This window comes from Mirounga leonina, unplaced genomic scaffold (assembly GCF_011800145.1).
Source record: "Mirounga leonina isolate KUSES-001 unplaced genomic scaffold, KU_Mleo_1.0 Mir_178, whole genome shotgun sequence".
NCBI classification, from domain to species: domain Eukaryota; kingdom Metazoa; phylum Chordata; class Mammalia; order Carnivora; family Phocidae; genus Mirounga; species Mirounga leonina.
The window spans coordinates 25,363,477-25,380,815 of record NW_023270464.1 but is presented as its reverse complement, the minus strand read 5'-3'; the positions used below and the strand labels follow the sequence as shown (position 1 = coordinate 25,380,815).

The following is a 17,339-nucleotide window of genomic DNA, read 5'->3' as shown; positions in this document are numbered from 1 at the left end:
GGGGGGGGTGCAGTTTCACAGGCCAGAGGAGGAGGAAGTCTGAGTTTTATTCTAAATGCCACTAGAAGCCACTGAAGAATTAAAGACCGGTAAGCAGAGGAATGATACATGTCTGAGACACATTTTAAAAAAGAGCATCATGACGGCGGTGAGTAAACGGATTGTACCCCATAGTAATCAAGGTCTGGGAACTGGGCGGGAGACTCCTGCAGCCGCATGGGCGGGAGGCCAGGGTCAGGGCCAGGAGGAGAGTGGCAGCAGAGATAAGAGAAAGATGAACACATTAGCAGTTTGTTTTGAAAACAGAACCAAGAGGAAGGGCTTTCTGATGAACTTCCTTTCCAATGAGGGAAAGAAAAAAAATCAAAGATGAATCCTGGTTTTCGTTTTGTTTTACTTGAGCAGCTGAGCACACGGCGGTGTGGTTTACTGAGATAGAGACCACCAGCAGAACAAGTTGGGGCAGAGAAAATCCAGAGTTCAAGTTTGTATATCTTAAGTTTGAGAGTCTTCTAAATATCCATGGGGAGAGGTGACCTATGAGTTTGTCAGCAGTCTGTATTCAGAAGGAGCATCTGGACTAGAAATACCATTCACAAAGGAATCAATGGAATCAATGTGTGGATTGTCTATACATCCGTGACGCTGGAGAAGATACCTTGGCAGGGTGGAGGCTGAGACAAAGGGGAGGTGCCCAAGCCAGAGCCCTGGGGCACTCCAGGATGTCTGGGGGGTGAGGTGGGGAGGTCAGAAGGAGCAATAAAGGAGACCAGGAAGAGGAAAACCGAGCAGGTGTATGATCCGTGAGCGGAGTACGGTCCTCAGAGTCACAGGCTGCTGAGAGTCAGGTGGGGAAGTGATCCCAAGATGTGGCAACTTGGGGGGAGGGGTGACGCGAGACCTGGACCTCAGAGCCCACAGCGGACAGCCAGCAGGAACCGGCTGAGAACAGGAGATGAGAAAGTAGAGATGGGGCAACAGATACTCTTCTCAGTACATTTTGCTGGGAAGGGGAGAGAGAAAATAGGATGGGGTGAAGCAGGATCTCAGACCAAGCAAGGCCTTTTCCCTATCTTTTTTCAAGATAGATGATAAGAGACAGTATGGCCATATAGTGCAACATCCCTGAGAAGGAGAGGGGTGGGGGGGTGGGGGGTGGAGCCCAGCGGGGAGGCGGCCAGGTGCTTGTGTGTCCTTGTTACTCTAGGACAAACAGAGGGGCGCCCCCGCATCAGCCAGCAGACCCCTCCAGGCCTTCAACTGTGGCCCACAGGAAGACGGGGGATGAAGAGGTACAGCTCCGCCATCAGGCTCAGGAGGAGGCACCCAAGTCATCAGGCCTGGAACCCCAGCAGCTTCTGCCCCTGACGGATGCTCCGAGCAGGCAAAGAAAGCTCGAGGCGGCATCGGTCCAGTGCCAGGGGGGAAAGGCACCACCATCCATCCAGTGGATGAGGAAGAAAGCCGGAAGGAGCGACACTGGGCTCAGGAAGGTCACTGCTGGGGTGCTGTGGTGACAACACATGGACGTGACCCAGGGAATTGTAAGGCAAGAGCTCCCTGGGAAGGCATTTCACGGAACTCAACAGTTAGAATGGCAAGAGTACCTCCCTGATCCCGTCCCTAGCCTTCCCCCAGACCCTTGCCCCCACTCAACACTTTCCCAGGTTTCTATTGAAATGCAAAATCCAACCATCCACATTTTGCTGGTGTAGAACCTCCAAAGCACATTCTCCTATTATTTAGCCAAATACAGTAGCAGCGTTTCAGTTACCGACCGTTTTGTTACCTGGGTAAAGCAATGCCAATAACAGCTCCCCCAAATACACATGATTCCACACACACTTAACTTTAGGTAACATAATTTACATTCAATTGTTAATAAAGCTGAAAAATTAATCTGAAAAAAATAGCCAAAAAACAATATCCCTGCTTTTAAATACCTTTTTAAAATCAAACTCCAAGCGAATGATATGCCAAATTACATCTACTTTAGAGAAAAAAAGTCACCAGGGGTAAGAAATGTTTGGATTATATTGTGTAAAAATCAAAATCAATTTGGCTTGGACATCTATTCTAGCGTCCTGACTTAAAATTTAAAAAAAAAAAAAAAAGCAAAGACTTATAGATGAATTTATCAAGCCATCTATGTGGAAAGGAACAAGAATGTTTTAGCGTCATGTATTTTCTGATGCATCTCAGAGAAAAAAAATAAATCACCATGGATTTCGCAAAGTGCGTTTTTATCTCTCTAACGAGACAGTGAAACAAGAGACATTCATTGCCTCCCTAGAGATTCTCATAATTTACAAAGACTATCCTTCTCTGAAGTGTTTATCCATAAATGGCCAGTATGGGCAGCTGGTTATCACACGAAAAATGTCTAGGCCCCTATGACCGCTCATCATTTTTTCTGGTTAATGCATTAGAAGAGAAAGGGGTAGGGGAGTTACCCGCCCCCCCAAAAAAACCTGTTTTAACATGAAACCTACAAGTGTCACCACCATCTAGGGTCATCACTATATGGTTAATTTGGAGACAGAAGAAGAAAAAGAAGAAAAATAAACTGCTCCCTAGACTTCCCTGGGATGGGGAACACGTCTTCTGGAAGTCCAAAGAGAAAGAATATGGCTATTCGTACAGTGTTCGGGTCAGAGGAAGTACCGGTGTGGCCTGAGCGTCCTGTTCCAATAATAACCACCATGTCAAAAAACCACCATGAATTATGCCTTATTAAGCATAATACAAATCAATGAGTGGTAACCCTAATGAAATTACTCTAAGCTGCATTTTTATTAATCGGGCACTATGTCTGGTAAGAAACCACAAGGCCATCTTTAAGCTCTTTGTATTTATATTTAATAATTCAAGCTATATCCCTACCAGTAGGAGGGTACATTTAAAAATCCTTTCAAGAGAAAAAAAGCAATTATGAACTAGGGACACTTAGGTTCTAAGTCCCAAATGCTGAAGAAGAGAATTAACTAAATTTCGTGATCAACTCCACTTGTGCTCTCTTTCCTTACTTTACTTCTCCCTCTTCCCTATTGGTCTCCACCAGCTGCCAAAATGAGGAATGATCCCTGGGGTTTACAGTTTTTCATCTTCTATAAAATAAGGGGATTTTTTTTCTCCCTCAGAGATAAGTGAGGTACCAAGAAAGAAGAACCAGTTATCAGGAGGTTATAAGTTATTTTACCTTGTCTATTGTTGAAAAAAATCATCTTCAGTCACCATGGTCCTAGTTCCCTTATTTGTAAAAGATCCTTCCTACCTTATCATCTCTCTCTGAAATACTTTAAGTGAATTATGAATTTCAGAACTGGGAATTATATATTGAGATATAATCCACAGACCATACAATTCACCCATAAAGGTGAATTCCATGGTTTTTAGAATAGTCACAGAGTTGTGCAAGCATCACTACAATCAGTTTTAGAACAGAGACATAGCTTTCAAATCCTCTAATCCAAGGTACAGACAAAACTAAGGTTTAGATGGGTTAAGTCATGTTCCCAAGGTCACAGAGCTGGTCAGTGGCACAGCCAGGTCTGGGTCCCTGGGAATTGTCAAGCCCCTGACATCATCTGGGACTCCCTTTCCCCTGCCCTGGAAAGGTTCTATGTGAATTAAAACCTGCTGTTAAAACGTTGTCTGAGAAGAACATCTGACCTTTTTTTACTCTCATGCTCCCTCTTATATTAAACCCAGTCTAATTTCTCCACCAAATCTGCCCCATTGCAAGATTTCTTAGAGAGACTTCTAGAACAGTTAAAAACTTATCTAGGGCACTTTGACCACAAAATGTGGTTTGTAAAGCGCAGAGAAAATCTATGATTCCTTTCTTTTTCAATAAATGCACAAAAGACCTCAGCTGATGCAACGAAGGTCTAAATGAGACCCACTCTTGTTTTGTTTTCAAGGGACTGATTACAGGTGGTTAATCTCAACAACCTCATCACTAGCATGACCCTTCTCCAACGCCAATAACCTCCTAAGACCTCAACCATTCACGCTGACTTGTGCTCAGAAGCCAACTTGAATCACCCTTGAGCTTATGTCTGGCGTCTCTGAGACATGCTCCTAGGAAGTTCATACCAAATAAATGAAAATCTTCAAAAAAGGTCGGTTCCTGGCCAGTGTGACAAGCACAGCCAGAGATTACTCCGAACCCCTGGCTGCCCAAGCGAGGAGAGGAGCGCTCTAGTTCTGAGCTCACAGCAGCACTTGCCCGAGGCTCCTGCCTTTAAAGGTCCCCACCCCGTTTCCATGACACTCTCTCTTCTCTCTCCTGCATTCTACCAGTTCTTTCCTTCCGGTGCTCCTCCACCCCCAAAAGTTTCCTTTATTCAATAAATATTTATTGAGTGGCCCCTGTTTATCAAGGACTGGGCTAAACATTGTCCCTAAATGTGGCTGCTCCCGAGAGTCTGTATTTAAGTGCTTACATTTTTTAATGTCCATTTAGGGCTTAAATCCCCAAAAGTCTGTAGCTCCAGTCTTGGCCTTACCCCCTGAGACCCAGATCAGGGCATGCACCTGCCCCGAAGCCAGGGACATCTGAATGGCCCCAGACCCTTCAAAGGGCCCAGGGCCAGCAATGAGTGCACCCAGCTGGCCCCTCCTCCAGGACTCCTTCTCACCCTGCAGAGCACCACTGTCCATCCAGTGTCCCCAGCCAGAATCTGGGCATCACCCAGTTTCTTCATGGAAGGGGTGTGAGTGATGGGACGCCAGTGTCCTCAGCCTGAGACTGAGGCTAGAAGAAGAGAATCCTCTAATTTCAGCTGCTTTCCAATTTGTGGCAGAAGCAGTCTTAAGATCTCATAAACGTGGATTCTCAATGAAATCTGTCCAACTTGGTGCTAGCCAAATTGGGGGGCGGGCGGGGGTAGGGAGAGACAGAGCAACAAAACCAGGGCTGCAGGTTTGGGATAGGTTCTACCATGTGAGCTCTGCCATGGCCAGAAGAGACTACAATCTTGGAATACAAATTTGCTTGTCGTCAACACACACACTCACGAACACAGAGAAACTGCCTGCCTCCCTGCCTGTTTTCCTCCGCTCAGAACGCCCTTCCCCCTTCCCTCCCCCCACCCCCCACCACAATTCCGGCTCCGACTTAATTCCCAAACGACGCGTCCCCTCCGGGAGGCTTTCCCGGACGCCCCCACCGGGCTGTCTGCCGCGCTCTGCGCGTGAAGGTGCGTCTAACACTGTTTACGCGTCTGCCCGCGTCTCCGCGCCAGACAGGGCTCTCCGGGAGCAGGAGCCGGGCCGGCGCCGCCGGGGCCGCACGCAGGCGAGGCACCGCCACGGGGAGCCCGGCCCGAGGTCGCGGCGCGGTCCGCCTCCAGGCGCGCGCGGGGCCCAGGACCCCCGGACCCGCCGCGAGGCTCCAGCACGCGCCCCCGAAGGCCCCCAGCCTCCAGGTAGGCGCCCGGCTGCCCCGGGGTCCCCGGCCCAGCGCGGGCAGGGGGGCGGCGCCCAGCGCAGCGCGCAGGCCTCCGCACGCCCCTCTCCCGCGCGCGCGCCCCTGCGGCCCGCCGCCTCTGCCGCCGGCCCACGGAAGCCCTCCGACTGCCAGTGCTCAGGGCAGAGCGCCTGCCGGGGGCGGCGGGGGGCGGCGGGGGGCGGCGGCGGAGGAGGAGCAGGCGGCCCTCACTGCACCTCCGCGGCCCAAGAGAGGCCCCTCGGGGCGCCAGAGGCCTTAAACCTCGGGGGACCGCGGCCCCCGGTGGCCCCCCCAGCATCCCGACCTCCCCCGTGCCTCCCTACCTGGCTGGCTTTGTGGAACTGCTTCTTCAGCCCCGCCACCGACATCGCGACTGCGCCCGGCCGGGGCGCGGGGGTGGTCTCCGGGCCTCGCCGGGCCGCGCGGCCGCGACGCGCAGGGGAAGCGGGCGCTGGGGCCGGTCCCCGCGCGGCTGGGCTCCGCCGGGCCCGCCTCCCACGGCCAGGGCCACGGCCGCTGTCACACTCGCACACACGCGCGCACGCAGATGGCAACACGGCGTTCCAAAGCCCCCGCGCAGCCCATTGGCCGAGCCGCGGCGGTATGCAAATGAGGCCGCCGGGGCCGCCCACGCCTCATTGTTGCGTGGAGACCTGGGGCCGAGCGGCCGGGAAGCGGGGCCTGGGAGGGCTGGGCGCGGGGGGCCCCGGGTCCCGCGGGCAGGCCCACGCACGGTTTCCTGCGGGCCAGGGGCCGCAGCAGGGCCACGGCTGGGGAGGGAGGGTGCACCTCTCGGGCTTCGGGGACGTGGTGCGAAACCTGCTTTTGCTCGCGGGCAACATCGCCTCCCTCAGGCGCAGTTTGGGTAGGTGTCCGTTTTGAGGCAGGGACGCTCCCAAGTCCGCCAGGGGGGACCGAATGCGACCGGAGGGGGGACCTGCGGTGGGAGGGCAGCGAGGCTGTTTCTTCTTTACCCCGCGCGGTGCTCTGGGTGCAGTCTGCCCACATGACTGTGGCCTTCTAGAGGGGCCAGCAGTTATTGGGTAATTTGCTGATAAACATGGTGCTCGCGAAGCCCACTGTCAACTGCACGAAGAGCAAGGGTCTCCAAGGAGCTGTGGACTGCGCGCTCCTTGCCCGGGGGACGCACCACGCGCGGGACCCCGCCCCCTTGGTAATGCCTACCAGTTGCCTAGGTTATCGAGCGTCATTTCGCACAGCTGAGGCCCAGCACGGGGCCTGAGCACCCGGTGCCCCCTTGTGCCAGAGCTGCGCCCACCAGGTCAGCATCTGCGCAGAACCCTGCCTCCAAAGGTCCCCAGGGCTCCGCAGACCTGCAACCCACTCTTAGCCACGCTAAACGCTGAAAGAAACAAACATCTTCCTCCAAGCTCCCTCTAAGAGAGAGAAGCTCCCCTTTTCTGAGCCCTCAACAAGTCCCATCTGGGATGACCAAGAGCCATGGTTTGCCCAGGACGCTTCTGCTTTTCGTACGCTTGCTGTTTCCGGGCATCCACGCTTGGCGTCCTGCGTTTCTCCAGGAAAAAAATCCTTTGCCATTAGCTCTGGACTCCCTTGTCCCTGACTTCATCCCAGTGAGGATTCGTGGGTAACTGCACCTCCCTGTACGTGTGTCCTCACTATCCCTTAGAGGGTGTGGACAGGAGTGAGCAGAAGCGTTCTTTCTCTGGTAGGGCAGAAGGTGAACTGAGGGGAGGGAATAGAGGTGGCCATCCCATGGATTAATTAGCATGGGCCTGACTGGCCTTCAGGTGGCTGACACCAGCCACGTAAGTAATTGGAAGGTGTGAGGATGGGGATAGCTGGGTCAGAATAGCATGGAAGGGTGGCCTGTCCACACAACAGCTGAATCCCACTCAACAGCAGGCTCCACCCCAGGGGAACCGCACACTGAGGGCAGCTGGGTGCGGGGACTAAAGTTGGGGTCCCCTTTGTCCTGGGCTAGTCCAGTACATGCTCATCTGCCTTCTTTCTCCACGTCCCAGACGGCTTAAATAGCACAAGTCTGAAGGAACTTGCCCCTAAACCAATCCAGCTCTGTGCCCTTTGGGAAGAGAGTGAATTTTTGATTTTTATTTTTTTTAAAGATTTTATTTATTTATTTGACAGAGAGAGACACAATGAGAGAGGGAATACAAGCAGGGGGAGTGGGAGAGGGAGAAGCAGGCTTCCTGCGGAGCAGGGAGCCCGATGCGGGGCTCGATCCCAGGACCCTGGGACCATGACCCGAGCCGAAGGCAGACGCTTAACGACTGAGCCACCCAGGCGCCCCGAGAGTGAATTTTTTAAACATTTTTTTGACATTTCTTCTGTGGTTGATGGTATATTCAAGTTTCCCACCCCAGTTAATGTTGGTAATTAATTTAATCAGGTATACAGTTATACATCATTTCTCGTTATTTTTAAACTTCAGAATCTTTTGTGTACATTTTTTCCTTTGTAAAAGTATTTGTGACCTTCGTTTTTCAGTGATTAGACACATGAAAAGGTTTGCCAGTTTCACTGGTCTTTTAAAATGGTTCTTGAGTTTACTTATCATTGCCATAGATTTTTTTTCTATCATTGATTTCTTTCTCATATAGTGTTTCCTTCTGTTCTGCTCAGGAGATTGAAGTTATTAACAAAAGGAACTGGCCCTGTTTAATGTAAGCTGGAACAGGATGTAATGGAGAAGGGTATCAGGTGGCCCAGAGATTCATGGCATAGGGTAGCACGTGGGGGAATCAGCAGGAACGAGGAATCTCAGTGGTCAGATCCTCGGCATGTCCAGGGGCAGCTCATTGGGATGTGCTGGCCACTGAATGCTGGCTGTGGTTACCAGAATTAAGGCTAAGCTCTTCCCTGCTTCTTTCAGGCATTCAGGTGAGATTCAGAGTTCCAGGGGGAACATCTGATTGGCTAATTCTAGATGCTATGCCCAGGCTCTAGATGTCTAAGATCCACACCATGGTGGATCTCCCTAATACAGGAAGCAGCTTTAGATCCTAGGCAGCCAAAAAAAAAAAACAAATTATCTAAGAACAGCATCAACACAAAGGCCCACTAACCTTTATTTGGGGGCCCCTTAATCTCTTCAGTGGAATATGTGGTTTATGTTTTTTTTTCTTTTGTGTTTTATAATCAGCACATATAAGGCTATAAATTTTCTTCCTGAGTACAACTTTGGCCTCACACCTTGTTCTCATTATGTGATATAGTTCTTCTGATTGTTTTCTTTTTTTTTTTTTTTAAGATTTTATTTATTTGACAGAGAGAGACAGCGAGAGCAGGAACACAAGCAGGGGGAGTGGGAGCGGGAGAAGCAGGCTTCCCGCCGAGCAGGGAGCCTGATGTGGGGCTTGAACCCAGGACCCTGGGATCATGACCCGAGCCGAAGGCAGACGCTTAACGACTAAGCCACCCAGGCGCCCATCTTCTGATTGTTTTCTAAATAAATTTGTGATTGCAGTTTTAATGCCCTGTTTGATCCAAATGTTCAGGCCTATTTTTTTTTTTTATCTTTTCTAGGTGTTTGGATCGCTTTTATTGTCTGTTAAATTCTAGACTTGTACCATTGTCAAATAACACATCCAAAAGATTTTTTTCATAGCCTGTTATATTAAATTTTATAAATGTACTGTAGAGGTGACATAATGTGTGTTCTATTTTTATAGTACAGTTTTCCTCTTTATCTGTAACGGGAACACGTGTTCCAGAAGGCCCTAGCTCGGAGTGAGATTTCAAACTCATGCGAACTAGAGCCACAGTGGACTGTTCAAGGCTTGCCCTTTATGTCACCGTAGCCCCTCCGGTGACCCGAGGGCCCACAGCTCTCCAGTCTCTTTAGGGGAGGAGTATACAAATGTCTTGGGCTATTGGACCGAGTTGGCTACATGAGAAAAAAATCAATAGGAGGGCCTTGAGACACACATAAATGTTACTCTGGGCCTTTGGTGGTCTTCATGGGTCAATGACAAGAGGGATGCTGTAGTTGTCTTGGCACTCTGGATAGATGGCCCACGTTCTGGCAGAGGTTGGGGCGTTCTCCTGTTCCTTTCCTTGTGGTCCTTGGCTCTCACGTCCCCTTGACCTTCCCTGGAGCCGAGCACTATGCTAGCATGCATTAACATTTCTCTGTCTTGTGTTTAGGCCAGGTTTTGAGTCTAGTATTTGCAGTCTTTGCATCTGGTCCTGTGGTGAGTGACTCACATCTCCCTGCGTGGAAGCCGGAGAGCCTTGGGTAGGGGTGGAGGGGGAAGGAAGCATACTGATTAATATCTAAAACAGGATGACATATCCCATTTTGTATCCCATAAATCAAGTCTTGTGGACGTATTCCTCCAATGCCCTGTGTCCTGATGTTTTTTTCCTTCACTTATGGAAGATGGAGAGCGGTAGTCTACAGTGCCTTGCTTATGTTTGGGAGCTGAGCTGTAAATGTTTTTCAGTGCTATCGTATTCTGCCCATGTTTATAATTGTTGTGTCTTCCTTGTGGGTTGGAATTTTAGCCATAGAAGGTAACCTATTTTGTCCTGTTTATGGCTTTTTGTTTCTATTTTACTTTGTCACATATCAATCTGTGTATCCCTACTTTTTGTTTATACGTGTTTCGTATGTTTTAGCTGGTCTTTTTTTTTTGTGGTCTCTTATCTAGCTTTATAGAGCTATAATTGAAATATGACATTGTGTAAGGTTAAGATGTGCAATGTGATGATTTGATACATGTATATATTGTGAAATGATCACGATGAGGTTAGTTACCACTTCCATTGCCTCATATAATTATCTTTTTTTTTTTAAGATGAGAACATTTAAGACCTACTCTCTTGGCAACTTCCAAGTATGCGTCCTTTCCTTTTGATGTCTCAGTTTGTTTCAGGCATGTGTTCTTATAAATAGTAAAATTTAATTTTGTTTTGGGGCCAAAATAAGTCTTTGCCTTTTGTTAGAAAGATTTAAAGCATTCGCATTTATTAGGAAAAGGATAAATTTGGTCTTGGTTTTGTCATGTTATGGCATGTTATCTGGGTTGGTTTTTTTTTTCCCTTCGAGTATTTCCTTCTATCACTGGTATCTAATTGTTGACTCAGATTTTCTTTACCCTTTTGGAAATTATACGCCTCTCCAATTTTTACTCAACCAGTGGTTACCATTGTTCTATAAAATATATGAACTTATATTCTCTGTCAACATCAATAATTAAACATTCTGTGGAAGCCATAGCCTGACTAGCATAAGCCATGGCTGGGGCACACAGCCAAGGTCTTCTTCGTCCCTCCTTTGACTTAAACCAGCTCATACTCTGGCCCTAGCAGTCTGAGAAAATCTCCAGCAAAGACCAGAGTCCAGTATCCTTCGTAGGAAACGATATCAACCAGGGTGAGACTGGGCTGCAAGGTGTTGGTTTTAAGTCAGGGAGGCAAAGATAGGGAGAAGACAATTTGAAATTTTGAGATAAAAGAATAGTGAAATTATTTTAAATTCAAAATAAATGTTTTCGGAAGTATGTATTTCCCATTAGATAATAACACTTAAAGAAAATTTGGAAACTATTGGAAAGGAAAAAGGAGGAGAATTTACCTTGGCAATCACCGTTGAAACAACTGCTCTTAATATTTGGGCATATATTTCTTTTATAGACTATTTCCTATGCAAAATTTAAACATACTGTCACAACTGTACAAACTATTTTCTTTGTTCTCTTAATTACGTGAGCATTTTATATTTTGTCTGGTCTTCACATATCGTTTTCATGACAACTTAATAACCCATTATGTAGACATAGCATTGAATTTGATTATTTTCTGTTATTACTCAATTTAAAAGTTTTTTTTCCCTAAATTGTTCATGATTTAAATAATGCTGCATTAAACATCTTTTTCCATATTAGGATTTCTTTCTGTATTTAGCAATAGTTCCTTAGACTAGATTCCTGGAAGTAAGATTAGTGCATGAAAGATTGGAACAGTTCTAAGTGCAAATAAATATATATTGCTCCCTGATCTGTGGTCATTAGAGGGCAGTCTTATAAAAGGGGGTGGGTGCGGGGAAGGGGACAAAGAAACACGGATTTATATCTTCCAGGTGCCTTGAATTTTATGTCATTAAACATATGACCTGGTATACACTCCAGATTACAGTTCTAGGCAGATCTTAAAGAGCTGAGTTCAAATCCTGGTGTCTTAAATAATCCTAAAATGTTAGGTTAACTGGGACCTCTCCATTTCCAGCTTTGTCTCTGTCTCTTTTTTTTTTCCTAAAGAAAGCTCTCACCCAGTCCCCCTTCCAGAGAGGCATCGTGGATTGCTCATGCATGCACGGGCGTGGCTTTGGGCCACTTGGCTGCGTTTGTGCCGAAGGCCACGTATTCGGACAAACCAGACCTAGAGCGTTCTTCCCCTCAGTTTACCATCCCCACATACCTGGCTGCAGCAGTTGAGAGTTGAGAGCATGGAGACTGTTTCTGCTTTCCTTGTAACTTCATAGGCCTTTTGTTTTGTACATCTGGGAGAGATATGTGCCCACCGATGAGGTAACAGAGCAGACATGATGAATCCCAGATGCTGAACATGGCAATTTGCCTTGAACTTGCAAATTCACAACTGGGGACAAATGCATAGATTTTCTTCACTTAATTGTTTTACATGAAGCTAATGGAAAAGCAATTGATCAGTTCAAAAAAAGGCCAGAGAAATCCTTTCATTCTAAAATGTAGTGGGGAAAAAAAAAAACTGAAGTGTGTTCATTTATGCAAAAATGAAATTGGGTGAAGGACACCATCTCAACAGTGAAAGCAAATATAATTAACTAGTGAATCGATGCATATCAGAGTTATCTACATTACTCCATTATTCTGGACTCTGAACACAGGCGGTTAGAATTCTGGGTCATGCTGCTATTCTAATTAGCCTTTGTTAATTACATAGGTGCCATTTTCTTGTTCACACTTACCCCCAGAGGATTTCTCCTTCCCTTGTAATAAAGGGATGCTCAGTTTGTGCTGGGGAGGAGGCATGTGAGCGGTGGCCGCGGCTTTTGTAAGCTCCTGCTGCCACCTTGTGGTGCTCCTGAGAAGTGGCAGAGGTCACCCTTCAGGAACCGCGAGCGTTCTAGACAGTGCTTCGTTCCCTGTCTTTTACTTATATGTCAAAGCTCTTAAGAAGCACCCCGTACCTCCAAGCCATATCCCAGCAGCTCATCTGCATGGTGTAAAGATACCGTGAGATCCTGGAGCACATCTGGGGCTTCAGTTAATAAAGAGCCTTCTTCTGGTTCTTACTGTAGGAATCTCCAGAAGGGCTGTTCCATCGCCGTGGGCTTAGCCAGAGAAGTATGAGAAGAACTAATAGGTCATGGTGTCATGGTACCAAAGGAGGAATGTCAAGAGAGAGAAGATGGCTGTTAGAGCCAGTGGTCTCAGTAGCAGCCCCCTGCGTCCCAATTCCATTACTATCTGTCCCTTTTTACTCTATGCTCCTTCATAGCTCTTTACTCTGCCTGATATGTTAAAAATGTCTATTTTAATTTTTTTTTTTAACTATCTCTCTCCCCACCAGAACGAATAAAACTCTAAGGCAGCACGGTCCAACAGAACTTTCTGTGATGATGGACATGTTCTGTGTCTGTGCTGACAACACCAGCCGACTGGAGCTATTCCAGCATTTAAAAGTTGGCCACTGCCGTTCCCAGTCTTTCATTTTATCTCATTTTGATTAATTAATATTTAAACGGCCGCCCGTGGCTACTGGCTACCGTGTTGGATAGCTGAGTTCGAGAAGGGCAAGAGATGATTCTGCCGTGTTTACTGCGGTGCTCCCGGGGCCAGAAGAGCACCTGTGACCGAACCCAAATTCATTCGTCTGCTCCATGTGCAGCAAAGACTGTCCCTGAGACATGGAGTCTGCAGCAAGGAAAGGGTTTCTTCCAGAGGCAGCCGAAGGAGGAGATGGGGGGTGGGGCGGTGGGACAAGCCTCAAATGAAAGGCAAATGAGAAAGGTCTGGGTAAAAAGTAGCACCTGCAGTTAGTAGCCAGTGGCTATGATGAGTTGCATTGACCCTTTGATTCCTGGTTTCACACCTAGAGTCTCAGAGCTGCTCGAGAAATGTAAATACTCATTTAATGAATAAATGTTCCAAAGAGGGCAGATGAGGATCTAGATTAGCGAGAAGATCGGGGTGATGGTCAGGGACGAGTTGCGGTGGAAGTGGATGGCGTTGAGGAGCCAAGGAAATGTGATGTGTCGCTGTCCGCGTTGCATATTCAAGGTCACGGGAGCAGTGGTCCAGCAGGCGCTGACTTCCAGGGACGGGTGTGAGTTCGCTATGCAGCCAAAGCCGGGAATCCTGCCAGGACGGTCAGCAGCTGGGAGCACAGGAAGCAGGGTTTTCCCAGGGGCGGGGTAGACAGGGAATTCCATCTGGTTATGACCTTGACCCTGACTAGCTCTCTCAGGGGACCTTGAGGTTGCTAGCAATTACCTCACAGGTGTTGTAGGAAGCTTTGTTAAATACATGAGACCTTTTCCTCGGGATCGTTATTGCACGTGGCGTGATTCCTCTCCTGGGCACTGCTCAGGGTTTAGAGAAGTCTGTGGCCCCTCTCTGGCCGGGAGATTCTGGCCCTAGACCTCATCAGCCCAAGCTTGCACGTGTTCCCCACCTGTCTCGACTCCAGGCACCAGCTGGGACTAATGCTCTAACTACCCATTGTCCCCATTCCTCCTTGGGAAAAAAATCAAATTCCTTTTATAAAATGTGCCGAATGAATACATTAAAGACACCAATTCTCAGGATTTAGCAATAGTTATGGAACTGTGTAGATCACTGAATTATTCTAAGAGAACCCATAGAGAAGACACAGACATTCAATTTTAAGAAAAGAATGTTTGTCGCCCCACCCCCACCCCGGCAGGCTCAGTCGGAAGGGTGTGTGATTCTTGATCTCAGGGCCGTGAGTTAGAGCCCCATGCTGGGTGTAGAGATAAATAAAACTTCAAAAAAAAAAAAAATGTTTGCTGGGCTATTAAAGAGTACTTTTGTCAACCTATTTTTCTATGAGCCCCCATTTTTCTGGGGCAAAGTCAATCCCCAGATTGACTTCCTATTTCTTATATTTTACTGCCCTTGCAGGAAGAAATTGTGCTTCCCTTTAAGCGTAGGATTTTGCCGCGTTTACAAATGTAGCATGCACTTAGCATCTGGTATTTCAAGAATCTACCACTTGTCCTATATGTACCTCTAATCATAAAAGGTTTATACGGCGTTACAGCGTCTGTCCCTGGATTGATTTGTAGTTTTTAAGTCAGTCCATTGCTGTTGTGATTATGGTCTATAGCGGGGAGTAGGGACCTCAGTGAAACCACAGAATTTTTTTTTAAAGATTTTATTTATTTATTTTTTATTTATTTGAAAGAGAGAATGAGAGAGAGAGAGCACGAGATGGGGGAGGGTCAGAGGGAGAAGCAGACTCCCTGCCGAGCAGGGAGCCCGATGCGGGACTAGATCCTGGGACTCCAGGATCATGACCTGAGCCAAAGGCAGTCGCTTAACCAACTGAGCCACCCAGGCACCCGAAACCACAGACTTTTAAGATACTACTGTGGTCATACATGTGATTCCACAGCTCTCTAAAGCAGAGTTTCTCAGTCTGCAATGTGCGCACGCATCCGCGGAATCTGGTTAGAATGCAGGCTGTGATTCCCTGGGTCTGCAGCAGGTCCCAAAGCCCGCGATGCTGCATTTTTATCCAGCTCCCAGGAGATGCCAGGGCTGCTGGTCCAGGGTCCCCACTTTGAGTTGCAAGGTGGTAAATGACAGTCTTGCAGAGAGGCAGGATGCAGCTTTACTTACACTTGTCATATGGATAGTGAACATGCACGGCCCACAGCTCCTGTGTTGGATGAACTGGCTCGATTGGAAAGAGCTGAGTTTCCAGAAGGTCTTTCCCTTGACCTTGGGGGCATGATTTTGTCTTTTGTGGCTCAGCGACTCTGTTGGTAAACTTCAGAAGCTAATATTATTTGTCATCACCTTGGCCCAGGGAGGTGTAGAATTCTGAGCCTGATTTTGCCAGATTTTGCCCTAAGAGTAGAACATGCCCCCACCCCTGAAGCTTGGAACCGAAGTCCCCTTCCATGGCACAGGCCCTAGGGGGCCCCTGAACATGCAAGGGGAGAGAGGTTCGGATGGGACATGCCAGACCCACCGTGCTGTCCTGCAACCCTGTGAGATATGCACTATCTCCAGGTCAGGGAGGAGGAGACCAAGCTCAGAGATGAAGTGTCCCCCAGCAAGATGCAACACCTCCCAAGCTTTGGCCCCAGAAGTCCACCCAGCAGCCTGGAGAGAATCAGGACTACCGTGTATTTAAAGATCCCTGCTCTAAGATCACGAGGGCTCATTCATGTAACACACATTTATTGAGTGCCTACTGTGTACTTGGCCTTATGCTGGGGGCTGGGCCAGCAGAGATGAATCAGTTTGTCTTGTAGGAGCTGACATGTGAAGTACGTGGGCAGGTTTCCATGAAGAGTCCCATACGGTCGTAGGAAAAGCCAGAGTTTGTGAGCTGGCTGATACCCATCACTACCACTGACCCCTCAGGGTGCTTCCCCCACCCCCCGAGCAAGGTAATGCAGGAATATTCACTTGGTATGATATGCTGTGTATTTGGAGACTGGATTACTCTGTGCACTAATGTGACCCCTTATCTTATTGTATTGAGTTGTGGCTTTATTTGCAGGACACATAGGAGGCTTCACTTTGTGAAAAAACATTAAGCTGTCTTCTTAAAATATGTGCTCTTTCTAGATGCAAAAAAAAAAAATGCATAAAGTTCATAACTTTCAGAGATCTTGACTACATGCAGCCACAATTTTGAAAACAGGAATTAAATCATAAGGCTTAAGTCCTTGACGATGAACAAATGCCCCGAATTCTCTCCTTCGCAGAGCCATCACTTCTGCTGAAAAACAAAACAAATCACCAATTACCTAATCGCGGCCACCCCCATGCAACACATTTAAGGCTAAAAAAGCCTTCAAGAACGGCCCCGTCTTCTCTCTGTTTTCCATTCTGCTTTGCCCTCCCCCCACTGACACTTGCTGGATGATCTCACCTGATTTTTATATAGAAAATTGAGTCCATCTGGTGTTAGCTCCCTCCAGCCCCCTCATCTCTACCTGAATATAATCCTGGGAAGCCACATTTTCCTCCATCCTTCCCCCTGAGTGTGGGGGCAAGGAGCCATCTCCCCTCCGCCTTTCTGCAGCTAACTCCCCCCGAGGTTGGCCGCTTCCCACAGGCAGCATATGCCGGATGTCCCAGACCTGGCCCCCACTCACTCCCAAAGCCTTTAATTTCAGGGAAATAACTTGAGCCCCTTTTGTACCCCTCTGGGACAGTGCTAGGACCCTCCCCTGAGATCTGTGAGGCCACCTTTCCTATAGTCTTGACCCTTCGATTTTTTTTTTTTGTCTTGCATTTGCTAGTTTTCCAGACACATATGGGACCTAATTTTAAGGACCTTTGAAAATTTAGATGAGCAGGCTTTTGCATATAATCTAATGGACCAAAGCACTTGAGTTTCTCTGAGTACCTAGAACCTCCTTGGCTCTCTAAACAGGGCACTTCGCTGTGCAGCCTGCGAGTTGGAGGTCCAAGGGCTTGCCTTTCTGTCCTCCACAAGAGCCAGATCAAGAGCCTAGCAGGAAAGCACCAGGTAGCACCCAGTCTAGTTCCCAACCTGCTGGAGGGCCCCTGAGAAGCCTAATGAGCCTTTCTCCAAAATGTAAAATTGTATGATCTATTGTAGGATCTATTTACTTTGGGTAAATACCCAGTACTGAAATTATTGGATCATACTGTAGTTCTATTTTTAACTT

The 17,339-nt window shown here is 47.9% G+C and overlaps 1 protein-coding gene across 1 annotated transcript in view; it reads right to left on the bottom strand.

Annotated features, from left to right (window-relative positions):
• Positions 1-5,934, bottom strand: part of SH3GL3 (SH3 domain containing GRB2 like 3, endophilin A3) — a 134,896-nt gene extending 128,962 nt beyond the window's left edge. Inside the window, exon 1 of the mRNA XM_035024247.1 lies at positions 5,779-5,934. Within this exon, the coding sequence (XP_034880138.1) occupies positions 5,779-5,823 (45 nt within the window). The 5' untranslated portion in view covers positions 5,824-5,934. The remainder of the gene's footprint in view (positions 1-5,778) is intronic.
• Between the last annotated feature and the right edge of the window lie 11,405 nt (positions 5,935-17,339).